Genomic DNA, 17,294 nt, shown 5'->3' on the forward strand with positions numbered 1-17,294 from the left:
GGAAGAGAAAACAATTTCCTTACTTTGATAAAGCTATAAAAAAACCTATGAAAGAAAATCTATAAAAGTAAGGTAGGGGCTTCCCTGGTGGTGCAGTGGTTAAGAATCCGCCTGCCAATGCAGGGGACACGAGTTCGAGCCCTGGTCTGGGAAGATCCCACATGCCGCGGAGCAACTAAGCCCGTGTGCCACAACTACTGAGCCCACGTGCCACAACGCCTAGAGCCTGTGCTCCACAACAAGAGAAGCCACCGCAATGAGAAGCCCACGCACCACAACGAACAGTAGCCCCTGCTCGCCGCAACTAGAGAAAGCCTGTGCGCAGCAACGAAGACCCAACACAGCCAAAAATAAAAATAAATAAAATAATAAATTTATAAAAAAAAAAGTAAGGTAGCAGGGCCTCCCTGGGGCACAGTGGTTAAGAATCCACCTGCCAATGCAGGGGACACAGGTTAGAGCCTTGGTCCGGGAAGATACCACATGCTGCAGAGCAACTAAGCCCATATGCCACAACTACTGAGCCTGCACTCTAGAGCCCGCGAGCCACAGCTACTGAGCCCGTGTCCCACAACTACTGAAGCCCAAGCACCTACAGCCCGTGCTCCGTAACAAGAGAAGCCACCACAATGAGGAGCCCACTCGCCGCAACTAGAGAAAGCCCGCGAGCAGCAACGAAGACCCAACGCAGCCAAAAATACATAAATAAATAAATAGAAAAAGTAGGAAAACTTGCTCTTTCAGATAACAAGACTTATTCTAAAACTATAGCAATTAAGATAGTTTGGTATTAGCACAAGGACAAACAGACCAATGCAACAAAATGGATTCCAAACAAACCCATGCTTATAAGATGTTTGATTTGTAATCCAGGAAACAAGGTAGTGGGGAAAAGTGCTGGGCCAACTGGATATCCATATAGAAAAAAATGGTGCATTGTAGATGTAATGTGAAAGGCAAAGCAATAAAGCTGCTAGAATATAGAAAAATATCTTAATGCTTTTGGAGTAGGAAAAGTTTTCTTAAACAGGACACTAAAAAATTAACCATGAAGGAAAAGACTTGATAAATTAGACTAAAAACAAGAACTTCTGTTTTCCAAAAGACACAACAAAGAGAGGTAAAAGACAAGCCACAGAGAAGGAGACAATATCTGTAAACACGTACAACCAAAAAGAAGAGCACATATCCGCAGCATATGAAAAACTCGTACAAATCAATCTTTAAAAAGAAAAAAAAGGTGACTCAATAGGGAAAGAACAAACAAAACAAAGCAATGGGCAAGAGACCTGGACAATACACAAAGATGGCTTCGTAGCCAAAAAACATATGATAAAGTGCTGAATCTCATTAGGAATGAAATCAAAACCACGATAAAATACCACGACACACTTACCAGAATGGCCAAAATTAAAAACATTACTAATTGCCACGTGTTGCCAAGGATGTGGAGCAAGTGGAACTCTTACACGTTGCTGGTAGAAATGCAAAGTTATACAACCACTTTAAACTGTCTGACAATTTCTAGTACAGTAAAATATTCACTTACCCTACGACCCAGCAATTCCACTTGGGTATATATTCAAGAGAAATTATTGCACATGTCTACCAAAAGACAAGTATAAAATACACAGAGCAGCTTTATTCATAAAGCCCCAAACAGGAGTCAACACAAATATCTAACGACAGAAGAGTGTGTGTGTATGTATATATATACACACACATCTCTCTACATTTTTTTTCACATAGTGGCATACTACACAGCAATAAAAAAGTCCAAAATGGGCAAAACTATACTATAGTTCTAGAATTATCAGCATAGTGTTGGATGTTAGAATAATAGTTTTCTTTGGAAAAGAGAGATGTTATAGTGACCGGGATGGGGCATGAGGGGGGTTTCTAGGAATTTTCTATTTCTTGACTAGATTGGTAGCTGCATGGATATTTGCTTTGTGATAGTTCATTAAGCTGTAAATTTATATTTTCTCCACTTTCCTTTATTTGTAAAAATACTTTATAATAAAAAAAGTTTAAACACAAACAAAAGGCACCATGGGATGACTGATACCCAGTTACTCACTAGTCCTACTATAGTGTGTGCCTTATTTGTTTAAATGACAATTTGAGACCCAATTTAACTTTTCAGCTTCCTCTAGGAAACGTGGGCAGCCGAACCACAATCCTAGAGGAGCCACTCCCATTAGATACAACATTAGCTGCATCCATTCCAGAAGACTTGGCCACTTTCTATTTTGGGACTAAGAGGTGGTCGTGCTTAGAACAGAGGATTAGGGGGCTTCCCTGGTGGCGCAGTGGTTGGGGGTCTGCCTGCCAATGCAGAGGACACGGGTTCGAGCCCTGGTCTGGGAAGATCCCACATGCCGCGGAGCAACTGGGCCCGTGAGCCACAATTACTGAGCCTGCGCGTCTGGAGCCTGTGCCCCGCAACAAGAGAGGCCGTGACAATGAAAGGCCCGCGCACCGCGATGAAGAGTGGCCGCCGCTTGCCACAACTAGAGAAAGCCCTCGCACAGAAACGATGATCCAACACAGCCAAAATAAATAAATAAATTTAAAAAAAAAAAGAACAGAGGATTAGCAAGAGATACCACTTTCATTTTACATTTCTTGCCTCCCAAAAGAAAAGCCACAGGAGGTATAGAAAAAATTATTACCATCACAGGAGCTGTTAGGGCTTTCCAGAAGCTTGGCCCATGTCCAAGACAGCCTGGGAAGCCACAACCTTAGTGTCCTGAGCTCCCTGAAGAACAGATGAGCACATTGAAGCCACATGTCCTCAGAGACACCAGCAACTGTACCTGAGACTTAATACCTCGGTGTGGATGAGAAAAGAGCAGCAGAAGGTAGGAAGATGCTTTGCTTTTCCTGTGACTTCCCTGCAGTCATCTTTGCAAACGCCTCTATCACCAGCCTTGTTTATTCATACACTAAATGGTTTATTCTATATGCCACACATTGTTCTAAACACCAAGAACCAAAAGAGACATGGTCTCAGCCCCAGTTTAGGAATTAACATGTAAATATATACTTAATAAATGGTGAAAAACACTATTTAGAAATAACAGAAGGTGTCAGGATAGAGAATAAAAGAAAGGGCCCTATTAATATGGTTTGAACGTTACGTCTACTGAGCTACAGACTCATTTTCTATGGCTAAAAATAGTATTTGTCTAGATAGGATAAAATGACCTAAGATCATTCACTTGCCATTTACTGCATACTGCCTTACTTTATCCAGATGTCAGTTGTTCTCAAGAGGTTAATTAAGAACCGTATTTTTGATTGTTATAATGATTGGGTAGGGTGGCGACATCAGCGGCACTTAATAGGCGAGGACCAGGGATGCTAGGTTTCCTGCAATGTGCAGTGGTACAGCATAGTGAAGAACTGTCCTATGCCCTTGCATGACTTTTGGAGGTCTGCCAGATGTTCATGTGGGTGAAAGTCTGTTTATAATTACCTTAGGCTAGAACATAACTCCATTTCCCATTTAAACGCAGAATTTTTTGTACAGTCTTACATATACTGAACTTTCCAGTACTGAGTCATCAATACAACATTCCTGTCAGTCCGCATTTGACTTGCGGCATTCACAGTGATTTATGTATAAGTATCTGTTATATATAATATATATATGACTACTTCATGAAGACTTTCCATGTAGTAATATCTGTGTATTTACATAATGACGTGTCTATTTTACTATAAATTACCTTTATTTCTTCTTTATAGTCCATTTACTGTATTACATTGATTTTTTTTTTAACGTGTAGGTAGCGGAGAATACCTCTGACTTTTATTTCAGGATAATAAAGAAGCCATTAGAAAATATAGGTTAGAGGTCTTAGTATTAGTTCACAGAGGGTTGAGAACATAGGTCCTAGTTCTCTACGTGACAGAAGTTCCTTAAGGAAACAGGGTAGGTCTTATATTTATCTTCCCCCTGGTACCCTGCTATACAGCTTAAACAGATGACAAACATTTACTGATTTACAGAAATCATACAGAAAAATCATGTCAATCAGCAAAATTCTCTGAGCTCTCATTTTCTGGGACTACAAATACTATTCAATAAACTATAGAGAGCTCTCCTTTTCAGGGCCTAAAGAAAGTTGCTTTTCAAGATTACAATGAGACGATTTTAACAAACTAATATGCTTTCTTTAAGGTAAGTAAATAAGGTTATAAATGATACAATACAAAGTGGAGTTTTTAAAAATTCCAAAATGCTTAAGGGCAGGAAGGAAGAGTATGTCTAAGTAGTTCCATCACCCTGGTCCTCTTCTAACATCACCTACTCAACCAACTGCACCATCATGTAACCAGTTTTACAACCCAGAAACTTGGGTCGTGGTTAACAACCTCCTCTCTGTCATTACCCCATGCAACCAAGTCTCACCAACTTTACTTTCACCATTCTTCTAATTATATGTGTACTGACGTATACTGTAGGAGACTCTGGAAATCGCTGACATCCTCCTAGGCCGCTTTAATCTTAAAAGCATTCTGGCTGAAGATTACAGTTGGGTTTCCATTAAGTGAGCATCTGCTATTATTCCATAATAATAATCATTTCAAGGCTAATTCTACATCTATTTTTTAAAAGACTCAAAATAAATCCGTGATTTTTCTTTTCATTTTGGTGCTTGATTAATCATGCAAGATACTAAGCCACATATAAATGTTAACAGGACAAGTGAAGCTATTATGAACAAGAAGAAGGTTGGTCTAACTACTAGAGTAATATGTAATATATATTAAGACCACTCAACACAAAAACATAGGGAAGCAGATGCTAGACTGCCTATAGGTACATTAAAAAAAGATAACATTAAGCCCAGGCAGAAAAGAAACCCAGGAAGCTTACAAATAATTCACAACTGATGACACAATAATGTAGGTGAACTGACTGTACAAAAACCACAACTGCTGCATTATAAATAGCATAAGCACTATGAGAATTGCTAGGAAACCATTTCATTTATCTATCCTTTCTTGAAGTAGTGCAAGAAGGAATGGTAGAAAAATTAAGGTGGGCCCCAATGAGTTCTGCTTTATTGCTAGAGAAACAGCTTTCCTTTTGTCTTATCTTTTTGCATACTCCAAAAGCACAGGAATATGATCAATTTTAAAGTACTAAACCTAGTACATTTATTTCAACAGCTAAGAGATAATTATAAAAAACAAGACCAAAACAACAACAATGGCAAGATGCAGGTAAAATCTAGCAAGAGAGTTTCTCTGCTTTGTTTCACATTCACTAGGAAAAATGTCCTAAATCCTAGCTATAAATGGTTTTTGGCAAGGGAGTTATTTGGAAGAATTCTGCACATTAAAGAAAAACTGATTATAGGAAAAGAGTCAATTATTATAAATCTTTCTTAACAGACATACCAAATAAGCAAATATGTGATAAACCATTTCCAACCTTCTTAACCCAAAGAAATGTACTGACAATTAAAATCACTGGGAATATGAGATTTATTTTAAATTCTGAATTCAGAGAAACTTTCTCTAAATATTAAAAACAAGGACTACTTAAGATGAACTTCATACCGTAAGGTTTTTCTTCTGTTACTTTCCCTGTAGAATCTAGCGTGTCAGTAGCTTTCCCCAGTTCGCCAGTGGCAATATACCTCTAGAGGAAGAGAAACAAGGGAGAGATATAGGCCATAAGGTAAAGAAGAACTGTTATGCATGTCTTAAAGTTTATACAGAACCTTACTAATACTACCTGATACAAAATAAAGGCAAAAATCAAGACTGTAATTGCTTTGTTAGTTTTTTAATAAATTTATTTATTTATATATTTATTTTTGGCTGCATTGGGTCTTCGTACATGCTTTTTTCTCTAGTTGCAGTGCGTGGGCTTCTCATTGTGGTGGATTCTTTTGTTGGGAGCACGGGCTATAGGAGGGTGGGCTTCAGTAGTTGTGGCACACGGGCTCAGTAGTTGTGGCTCGCGGGCTCTAGAGCGCAGACTCAGTAGTTGTGGCGCACGGGCTTAGTGGCTCCGCGGCATGTGGGATCTTCCCGGACCAGGGGTCGAACCCGTGTCTCCTGCATTGGCACCAGGGAAGCCCCGCTTTGTTAGTTTTTGATATGTGGGAAGTACTGTATAGATTGAGGAACATTCACAAACTTCCCACACCAGCCAACATGACAAGGAAAAGCCTGATTTTATTGATAATCATGGCTTATATATATACTGTTACTGTAAAAAAAAATTTTTTTAAACCAGTTTTCTACTGGGCAGTTTTGACTTTGAAGGAAAATTTTCAAATATACCTATGAGTAGAGAGAATGGTACAATAATCCCCTACCGAGTCATCTCAAGATTCAACGATTTTACCATACTTAAAAGTAAAATTAATTTTTAATCAATTTATTACTTCTTACATGAAATACCAAGAGTAATCTTAGTAACTTGTTTATGCATTTAAACAAAAGCTAAATATGTAGAAAATAAGGCAAAACTAGTATAGCATAAGTAATGTACATATGTGTTTCTTAATAAAGAGAAATTGCTACTTCTTAAGCTCTCTGAAAGGATAAAAGTCACTTCTCAGAACTGCTCATTATTCACAAGTGAAGAAGTAGATCACTCAGTTAACTGAGGATGGTTCTGCTTCCCATCTCAGGCCACACTTGTACTACATATTCTTTGTATTCCTCTCTTTTGATCAAATTCAAATTTTATTTGGAGGTTCACATGAAGTAGTGAGAAAAATGCAAGGAATATAATTCCCACTGAAAAGAATCTGTAGTTACGCTGAGCAATTTAAGCTGGAGAACTTTGCAGAAATATGTTTATTAATGATAAGCTTATTATGCTACCACACCGAAAACATGTGGTTTTGAATATCTTCATTAAAAAGCAATAGCTCTATCCAGTTCATAAATGTAAGTCCTTCAAAATTTTCAATATAGTACTTATGACATGTATGAATATTAATAGAGTGTAAAGAAAAGGTACAAATTAGACTACCTCTGGAGAAAGTAGATTAGAGATGCTCTAATCTCCGAGAGTTGCTAAGTTTCAGAGGAACATTATTCAAGTCACACTTCAGAGTTGACATTGACTGGTTAACCTAAAAATGCTACTGTATACCTGGGGGAAATTACTGCCCTCTGAACATATCCCGGGGGAAAAGTTTGTATATCCCAATGATAACACTTGTTCAAGGGTTGGAGGGGGATACAAAGCTGCTTTCTAATGAAATGCTGGCTTTGCTTACAGGTACTATTATGGTTTATCTCTGCATATATATATATATATACATATATATATACATATATATATGTATATATATACCTTATATACCTGGAAAATGGTAGTTAAGAGTCTTTATATGGCATCAGTGATTTCCTAATAGAACATCAACCCTTCCATCGCTCACTGGTTTCAAAAACACATATAAGTAAAAAAAAAAAAAGAAAAACACATATAAGTAACCAACTTTTAATTAGCAATGTAGAAAGCTAATAAAGATAATACTCCAAAACCTCATCAAAGTCTGTTACTTCAAAGTACATCTGTCATCCAGATTCTGCTGAATGACTGGTTCAAAGAAAGTATAATTTAGGGAAGAGAGCAAAGGGACTATGCATCTATTGCCTTCTTCTAGGTAATCTATATTCCACAATTAGATCAAGTTAGGTCAAAGGGATGTATTAGCCTAACCCCCTTAGAATTCTTTTACCAAAGTTATATTTCATGCAGATCCACTTCTTCACCTGTTGTAAACTATTTTGAGAACCACTATCTGTCACTCAATGTCCCCTACTGTAAGAAATTTCTTTCTGACTATAATGCCCAGAGTAAAGTCTCTTCCTTAAAAAACTGGCATGCTTTCTCTTTCTAATGAATGTCGTATTTTTGCCTACGCCACCAAAAATCACAGATAGAAATAAAAGCAACGAAATGAACTGTATTCAAGATTTCCAATAGAAATTGCTTGAATAAAATTAATGTCTATGGAACATGTAGCCAGAGAGACCCAAGAGGCCTGAAACTCAGGAGAGAGAGACTTGGGGATAGTGAAACACTTGAGAATAGTAATAACAGTATTTATTGAGCAACTTTTGTATAACCGGCACTGTACAGAAAACCTATATGCTTTATGTACACATTATACTCATAATCCCAAAAGAGAATGCAGTGAGAAAAAAAATGACTCAAGAGAAAGTTGATCATTGGCAGAGCAAGGCTTACCATACGACAAGGGAGAAAGCTAATGAGGAAGACAAGGAAGGGCTCTTTTCTTAAATCTTACTCCAATCTGATTGGGAAGGAATGCATGAAAGGAGTGGGGTGGTCTAAATAATCTGTGGTCTTCACAAAATGGAGGCAAATTAATCTGATGGCCTAAATATTTTAGGTAAAGGTCAGCACTCCACCCATTACTTGATAGTGTTGTATGAACTGGTATTTATTACACTGAACAGGATTCTAAGGATATTTCTTGGTTCAGCAGGAAAGAGTGTTAGGCCACATTCAATCAGCAATGTCTCTCCTTAGGACTGGATAGTGAGGCAACGGTGTACTACGATATGGCTATAACATGAAGAGCGAACACCTGCCATCCTAGAACTAAATACTTCTACTCTTGAGGTAACCCCACTCTACACATACTAAAAGTCTAATTTTTCTAGTAGCACTGTGATGCAAATAAAAATTCATCTGTAAAAGTGGAAAAAGTAAACATTAGGTCAAACAGCAGGTCTGTGCCCCATGAGAAGGCTGCAGACAATTTTTTAAATGAAAGAAAGATATCAAGAGTACACTGTACATAGGGTTAAAGTTGTTTGATAAAATTTTTGGTTCTTATACATGAATGGATACATAGAGTCATGGTGTAAAATGAAATCCTTATTGTGGGTCTTCGTCAAAAAATTTTTGAAAGTCACTGCATAAGAAGATCTCCAAGATTCCAGCCAGTGCTAAAAACAAAATCTATTTTTAAAAATTCATTAACAGGGCTTCCCTGGTGGCGCAGTGGTTGGGAATCTGCCAGCCAATGCAGGGGACACGGGTTCGATCCCTGGTCCAGGAAATCCCACATGCGGAGCAACTCAGCCCATGTGCCACAACTACTGAGCCTGCACTCTAGAGTTCGTGAGCCACAACTACTGAGTCCATGTGCTGTAACTACTGAAGCCCGCAGGCCCAGAGCCCGTGCTCTGCAACAAGAGAAGCCACCGCAGTGAGAAGCCCGTGCACCGCAACGAAGAGTAGCCCCCACGTGCCACAACTAGAGAAAGCCCGCGCACAGCAACGAAGACCCAACACAGCCAAAAATAAATAAATAAAATAAATAAATTTAAAAAAAATTCATTAACAGCTTTTAACTACTTTTGATAAAAGTGTAATGTCCAACATACTTAAAGGTAAAATTTAAAAGATTTAATTTTTTCAACAAGTACATAATCTAAAATTAAAAGTATAAGAAACACAAATAGCTAACAAGATAATAACGCTTATTTTTGAAACATGAAACACCTAAGAACTAGGTCTCTATAATAAGATGCACCTGGGATTTTCTATTTACTTTACAGTCATCTGAGGATCGGTGATTTCACTGTATGACATTCAGCTTTCCTAGCTGAATACCAAAATGGTTTGTGATAAATAAACTTAAGCCAGAGCCAATGATGTATTTATATTTCCAGTCATCATATTTCTGGAAATATGCCTGGAATTTACATGTAAAACCTTTCAACAACACATAGTGTGTTACATGTACTTGTGGTTTTGGAGGGGAGGGCTGGATAATGAATATTCCAGTGAACTTCATGTATTTTATCTTGGGGGGAAAAAGAAAACAAACACATTCCTTAATATAAATATATCTTTTTGCTATTATAAAAGTGACTTTTCATTGTAAAGATTTTGGAGAATACCAAATAATGTGAAAAAAGAAAATAAAATCATCCATAATCCTGTATCAAGGTAACCATTGTTTATATTTTAGAATTAAGAAACATACATCAAGCAACTGGCAAATCCTGTAACAGAAACAGATTCTAAACTCCATGTGTCAGTATTTAAGTACAATGTTCAAATTTACTGTAAAACTGTCAAACTCCTCCACTCTAACACAGTTTTTATATTCTGTGATTTTTCAACACCAATATTTTGAAGACTGCAGAGCAAGCTGCATGGAAATTTTTCCATTTATCTAAGGTATTAAGATCCTTCCCAACTGAAAGACACAGGTTTTTATGCCAGTTAATAACTAAAATGGGATATCAGAGGCAACAGGCTCTCCAGGGCTTTTTATTTTAAGAAAAGCTTACTTAGACCCCTGGCACTCAGAGTATGGCCCAAGGGCCAGTATCCACCATGAGATAAGTTCAGAAAATGAAGGTGCTTAGAAACTTCTTTAGCAATTTGACATTGCCATAACATTTTAATTGTATTTTATAAAAGTCATCAATCAGTCTGCAACGAAATGGGAAGTTTTTTAAATGGTCTTTGACCGCATTTTTTTTTTTTTTTTTTTAAGAAACAATTTAGACAAAACCACTTTATCCAAACTATTTATATCCTGCTTGGAGCAAGGGTTTTAAAACAAATAAAAAGTTTAGTCCAGGAAATTGCTGAAATTCTTCCCTAACTAGTGGCATATTAATCTTCCTTCCACAGGCATTTTCACTGGCCCCTAGCCCCAGCTATCATAACCAGCACCTAGTTGCTAATTAGAATACAGATATTATTATCTCTTTTAAAGCTAGAAGAGACCCCTGAGAGAATCAAAACCATTTTTCCTAAGGAAAAATTGAGAGGCCCGGAGAGGTCCAACACTGACATCTAGACTAGTCTTAGGGCTCCCCTGCTATTTCGATGAGGGTTCTCAGTCAACAGGTTTAGAGCCTCTCCTGCCTCTGCCTAACCCCTCCTCCTCTCCTAGCAAATGCCTCGAAAGGTGCTTTCGGATTTAGTCAAGGAATGATGTAACATCATCTTAAAGAGGCCCCATTCTTTTACTTAGTAAACATTTTATAGCCATTGAACAAAGCATATCTTTTGCTGGAAACTGCATGGTTTACAAAATGGTATTGCTTCTACAAAAATTCCAAGGTTTAAAAAAATCTTCTGGTAGAATTTATGATCTGTAAGTTCCCTTTCATTTAAGAAATACGATTATACAAAACCAAAAAAACCTAAATAACGTATGTTTAAATTATGGGCATCACAAAAGTTTTGCTTCTATGAGTCAAATTTGTTTTTCAATCATGAATTTATAGTCTCAATATTTTGAATCTCAGATATCATGATTATAGACATTGTGATTAATACTCAGTGTTGACACTCATTCATGCAATTTATACAGCTTATTTTTTAAGCTCATTCATGCAATTTATACAGCTTATTTTTTAACTGATAAAATCCAACACATAGGTCATTAAGAAAACATTGAAGAAAAACAGAACCATTCCAGTATTCTTACCTTGGACCCTGATAACATACTGGTCAACAGTTTTGTTCCCCTTCCAATTCCAACCACTACAAATCAAAGAAAGAAATATCATGACACTCTATTGTGAAAACTAGGTTTTAAAAATGTTTTATGACATACATTGGTCATAATTTCCTGGCATATGTAATGTACAGTTGGAAAACCATTTATTTAGCATAATGTGAGGGCTCCTATTATTCCAATCGGTTGAACTTGTCCTGCAAGTAAGAAATTCTGAAGTGGGGGTGAGAGACTTTTTTTCCTTTTCCGAAGTGTGAAACATAATAGAAACCTCAATCCAGACAATTAGATAACAAAAAGTTTTGGAAAAACCTCAAAGGACTCACTGGAATTTTATATGGGCATCAGTGAAAATACATGGTACAATTAATCTTGGTATGATAAAATATTTGACAGAGTTCATTATTAAACAAAGCAAAAGCCATCATCATAACTAATGAACCATTTAAAGATGATTAGTGCCCAGCACTACACAATCAAGAAAACAGAAACAACAAATCAACCCAACACAAAAAAGAATACAGGGTAAAATGAGAGCCTGGAGAGTGTATGTTCGCATAGGCCATACACAAAGTACAATGGCTCACATGTTTCCTCAATTTCAGACATTATCCTTATGACAACACATTTCACCAGCCGAGGATGAGAGGCCATAATCATTTCTTCACCTAAGAGCAAGCAAATTTTTGTAAGAATTGAAGTACTTCTCATTAATGGATACAATTTTGTAAAAGAACACAATATAACCACCACAATTCAGAATTATAAGCAACAAGGAGAAACGACTGGCAAGCTAAAAGAATTATCATGAATATTTACAGCAGATTCACTGAGTTTACTATGAATCAAATTCTACTCTAGATGTTTTCCATTCATTAGCTCATTTAATCCTTACAACAACCCTGAAAGATAATACAATTATCCCTATTTGATAGGTGAGGAAAATGAGGCATGGAGAGACTAAGAACTTTGCCCAGCATCTCACTACTAGTAAATGGTGGAGTTAAAGTTCAAACCAGACTGACAGCAGACCCCCTTCCTCTCATCCCCCCCTGCCACCTTACTCATCTAGGCATTCTTCCCACTGCCACCAGCCTAAATCAGCCTATATACTGTAAACCTAGCTATCCTACATCTTATCCCTTCCTCTTCCAATTCATACCATTTCTGAAAACCTATACTGCACAAAGCCCCCAAACAATCCTCAATAGGGTCCCAATGCCTACAGTACCAACTCCTTAGTAAAGTATTCAAAGTCCATCCTTTGAAACACAGCTCACATCCCAGCTCCTTCATAAAGTCCATCCCAAACCCCAACCCCTCTCGGCTTCTCTGACAGGCATGTTGGTTCAAGGACCAACATAAAAACTGTCTGCCTTCAGGATCCTCTGTTGAGCATAGCACTCTTCAAATAACAGCAGCTGCTGCTGAGGCAAAAACTCTGTACAATAATAAAAGATTCAATTCAATTTTATTCCTTTCAAGAATCCCCAATCAATATTTTGCAAGGAGCTCCCATGCACTCAATCCCAAGAAGAACACTTTTAATGGAACAGCACATTTCCTGACTTTGAAAGAGCTTATAATCTTGTGGGGAAAATACAATACAGATAAGGGAAACTGCAAGTGCTCAAAAAAATGTTGCCTGAATTAATGAGCGAATAACTCTAAATAACAATACAACAGTACATGATTGTGTCAAAATGAACACAGAGAGAATAACTGCTGTAGGAGGTCAAAGGAGGGAGCACTCTAAATGGCTACAGAGGCCAGAGGCCAGAATGCTTCATTCAAGCATTTAGTGTGAGTTAGCGCTTAAAGGAGGTGCAGGATTTGAAGATGCAGACAAGAGAGAAGCATGTTCTAAAGAAGGAACAAACTGACAAATTCTCAGATGCAAGGATGAGCACAGTGGGTTTCTCAACCAGAGTGCAGGGTGTCTTAAGAGCTGGCTGATGTGTTTGATTCTGTCACGGTTTAAACGCTGGACTGACGATGCTTTCTCTGCTAGTTCAGTGATCCAGAATGAACCAAGACGGCATCTTAGAGTTACCCTGCTTAACCCTCTCATTTTATATCCAAGAAGACCAAGGCCCATCGAAGTTAGGTGATTAGTGAAAGCAGAATTTTAGGAAGACTAATACAGAAGTGGTATACAGAAAAATTAACTGGAGTTGAGACCTAGCCAACCAGCAGCTTTTCACTCAAGGGACAGTTTATGGGACAGAATTTTTATTCAGCTTTTTCCCACTCAACCATTCAAAATTTTATTGTATAGGTACAGAAATAAATAAGACCTGGTTTTAGCCCTCAGGGAGTTAACAAAAACAAAGAATACAGTGAAGTTTTACATTAGCAATATAAAAAAGCAAGTGGGCAGGCTTCACATGTAGGAGACAGCATTTTAACCAAATCAGGAAAGGTTAGTAGGATTTCTACAACTAAAGAAGACAGAGGTGAGCAGTTTATCTGAGAGGAGAAGCATAAGCAAATACACAACAGTTTGAAAAAGTGTGCAGAATTAGAAGAATGAATGAAAACCAGGATTTTCCAAGTACTGTCTCACAATTACTACTCTATCTCCCAAATTTTCTGTGCGCAGATGTTTCTCTATAAAAAAGAAGAGCCACTATCTCCAAACCTATACAAATGTCCTAATACTCTATTCTCAAATCATTGAATTTATTTATGATGAGAGTCACTTTAGGGCTGGCAAGTCTATTACACATGTAATTCCAAAGCATTTTGCAGTTGGAAGTTTCCACTGCCATTTACCTAACTCTCCAAGACCCTTGCAATCACCTTAAAAGACCAGTATCTTTCCACTTCCGGGAATCTATCTTAATAATCCAAAACAAAGAGGAAGTTTTATTCATAAAGATGATCCTTACAAAATCAGTCCTACTAACAAAACTGGTAATAACCTCCAATGACCTCAAATAAGGAAATGGTTAAATCAATATGACATCACAAGATGTTGCCATTAAAAATAATGTTTATTTCCCTCTTAGAACTGCTTTTGCCACATCCCATAAGTTTTAATATGTTGTATTTGCATTTCATTTGTCTCAAGATATTTTTTGATTTCCCTTTTGATTTCTTCCTTGACCCACTGATTATTCAGAAGGGTGTTATTTAATATCGTTTTCCTCCTGTAATTGATTTCTAGTTTCATACCACTGTGGTAGGAGAAGATACTTGATATGATTTCAACACTTTAAACATACACAATTATATTGGTCAATGATTCCTCAATAAAGTCTAAAAAAAGAAAAAATCATATTTACAAATATTTTTAATTAACATGAAAAAATGCTACGTTATGATGTTAAGTAAAAAAAGGATACAATGTACATATATACAGTAAAACAGCTCAACTTAAAAATTCTGCATAGACAAAAAGCTAGGAAGAAATATAACAAAAATGTTAACAGTGATTATTGCTGGAAGGTAGAAAATGTATAAGTTTTATTTTCAACTTTATTTTTTTGTATTTTCTAAATTTTTTCACTGTAATTTTCTAACCTCTAAAGTTAAAAAACAACTTCTAAAACGGTGTATAAAAACTTAGTTTCCATTTTAAGCAATTTATAATAGATGGGTATATTAGTTTCCTATTGCTGCTGTAGTTAATTACCAACATAGTGGTTTAAAACAAAACAAACTTATTATCCTACAGTTCTAGAGGTCAGAAGTCTGAGGTGGGTTTTACTACGGTAAAAATCAGGGTATCAGCACAAATGCATTCTTTTCTGGAGGCCCTAGGGGAGAATCTTTCTCTGGAGCCTTCTTAGAGGAGTTTTCTTGCCTTTTCCAGCTTCTAGAAGCTGTTCATGTTCCTTGGTTCATGACCCCCTTCCTCATCAAGGCCAGCAATCTCATCACTACAAACTCTGCTTCCATTGTCACATCTTTTCTGACACTCCTCTGCCTCCTCTTCCACTTTTAAAGACCCTTCTGATTACGCTGGATCCACCAGGATATTCCAGCATATCTCTTAAAGTCAACTACTGAACAACATTAATTCCATGTGCAACTTTAATGCCCCCTCGTTACGTAACCTAACATATTCATAGGTTCTGGAGATTAGGACATGGACATCTTTAGGGGGGCCATTATTCTGCCGATCACAGCAGCACATTTTATCCTCTTTCTTCTTGGATTTATGGTGCTGTGCCTTAGAAAACAGACGGTTATAACAAATAGGCTTCAACTCTAGAAGAGTTGAACTGATAAGAATCCTGAAGCCACTTCTAGAACCAATGGCAGAGAATGCTGTGATTGATTGCTAATTTCTGCTATGGACATGGGGAGCAGGGAACAAAGGCAGGAGTGCCAGGTATTTGCCATCCCAGGTTAGGACAGAGACTTTAAAACTGAGCAGGTCCAGGTTCAGCTCCTGACCTTGCCACTAACTATGGGACGGACCTCACATACAATAAGTGCTCAATATAAATGATTATTATTAGTTATGGTAAGAAACAGTAATTAAGGTGTCAGAATTTGCCCATTCAAGTTCTCTAATTCAGGAAAATGAATTTCTATGTGTTTTTTTTCTATTTTACCTCAGGTAAAGATGTTTTTGTCAACATGCATCAAATAAAATCTGTAATTTCAGAAAATGCAAAATCATAAACTGCTTCTAATTTTCTTGAAAAATACAATTTTATTCACCAATTTTATCCTTTTCTTCTAAGTAAGCATTCATCTCCTTTGGCTAGCTTAGATCAGGTTTGTTTTTATTTGTATCTAATTTTAGCTCTAATAAAATGGATTAGATCATGTAGCACAGTATTTTTCAAAGCATGAGTCACAATCCATTAGGGCAGCATGAAATCAATTTACTGGATTATGATCAACATTTAAAAAAACTGGAATACAATAAAATATAAAACACCAGGGCATGTAAAAAGGTAAGTATTGTTCCATAAAAGTTTTTTTTCTAGTATGTGGGGAAGGGGGAGATAGGGAGAATCCCAACATATGTATTTCTGTGATTGTGGATACAGTTACAAAAAAGTTTCTAAGAACATACTCTGTCCTGTGGATACACACTTTAGCAGTCTATAAAGATAGACTTTAGAACCTCTACTAGATGCAAAAAAAAAAAAAAAAAAAGGATGGAAGAAAAAAGGATAAATGACTCTTCTCCCCTCAATCAATTCTATCAATTTTCCTCCACATGCAATAAGACACTGAACTAATGTCCCCAAGACAAAGTGACTTCCTCTGAAGAACTATAAGGTTCGCCTTCTCAAGAGAGCTAATGTCAGAGGTAGATTTGCTATAAGCAGAACAAAGAGCCATATACCTTGTCAGGAGTCCCCAAGACTATCCCACCCTGGAAGATTCATCCATGGCTAAGATTTACCTACAGTGACATCCTAAGGTTACACAGCTGTATCCTAAGGGTAAAGACACTGGAGAAAATCCATGCTCAGGTTCCTTATTCTCTCACCCTCTTATGAGGGGGGACACTTGAGCACATTCCTTCCTCCAACAATCCAACAAGGAATAACATGTGTACAATGTTCCTGCTCAAGGGAGCCCATTAGAAACTCAGCACTCAAAGTTTTTATTGGAGGGGATGAGAGGAATGGTCACCCAGACACCGTCTGCCTGCATGGTGGGACAAAATCCTAGATTCCAAGACAGAAAGCAGGCGTTTAGCATAAACCACACTGTTCACACCAACAGTCAAGGCACAGTAAACCCATCCTTATCGGATGGAGAAGGGTGGGAACACAGCCAAATCCAAGTCCCCAGATGCAAGCAGGCCTTTCTAAAGAT

At 37.3% G+C, this 17,294-nt stretch overlaps 1 protein-coding gene and 1 long non-coding RNA gene across 2 annotated transcripts in view; one reads left to right on the forward strand and one right to left on the reverse strand.

Moving 5' to 3' along the window:
• The window catches only part of LOC309642220, a 392,437-nt gene that overhangs the window by 238,938 nt on the left and 136,205 nt on the right, over nt 1–17,294 (forward strand). The gene's annotated exons all lie outside the window — the stretch shown is intronic.
• TRUB1 (TruB pseudouridine synthase family member 1) overlaps nt 1–17,294 on the reverse strand; it is a 35,505-nt gene that overhangs the window by 11,054 nt on the left and 7,157 nt on the right. The window contains exons 3-4 of the mRNA XM_082423433.1: nt 11,475–11,530; nt 5,578–5,659 (exon numbers count right to left, since the gene is read on the reverse strand). Coding sequence (XP_082279559.1) covers nt 5,578–5,659; nt 11,475–11,530 — 138 coding nt within the window. The remainder of the gene's footprint in view (nt 1–5,577; nt 5,660–11,474; nt 11,531–17,294) is intronic.

Source organism: Balaenoptera physalus (genome assembly GCF_965194825.1).
Source record: "Balaenoptera physalus genome assembly, chromosome: 14".
In the NCBI taxonomy this organism is placed as follows: domain Eukaryota; kingdom Metazoa; phylum Chordata; class Mammalia; order Artiodactyla; family Balaenopteridae; genus Balaenoptera; species Balaenoptera physalus.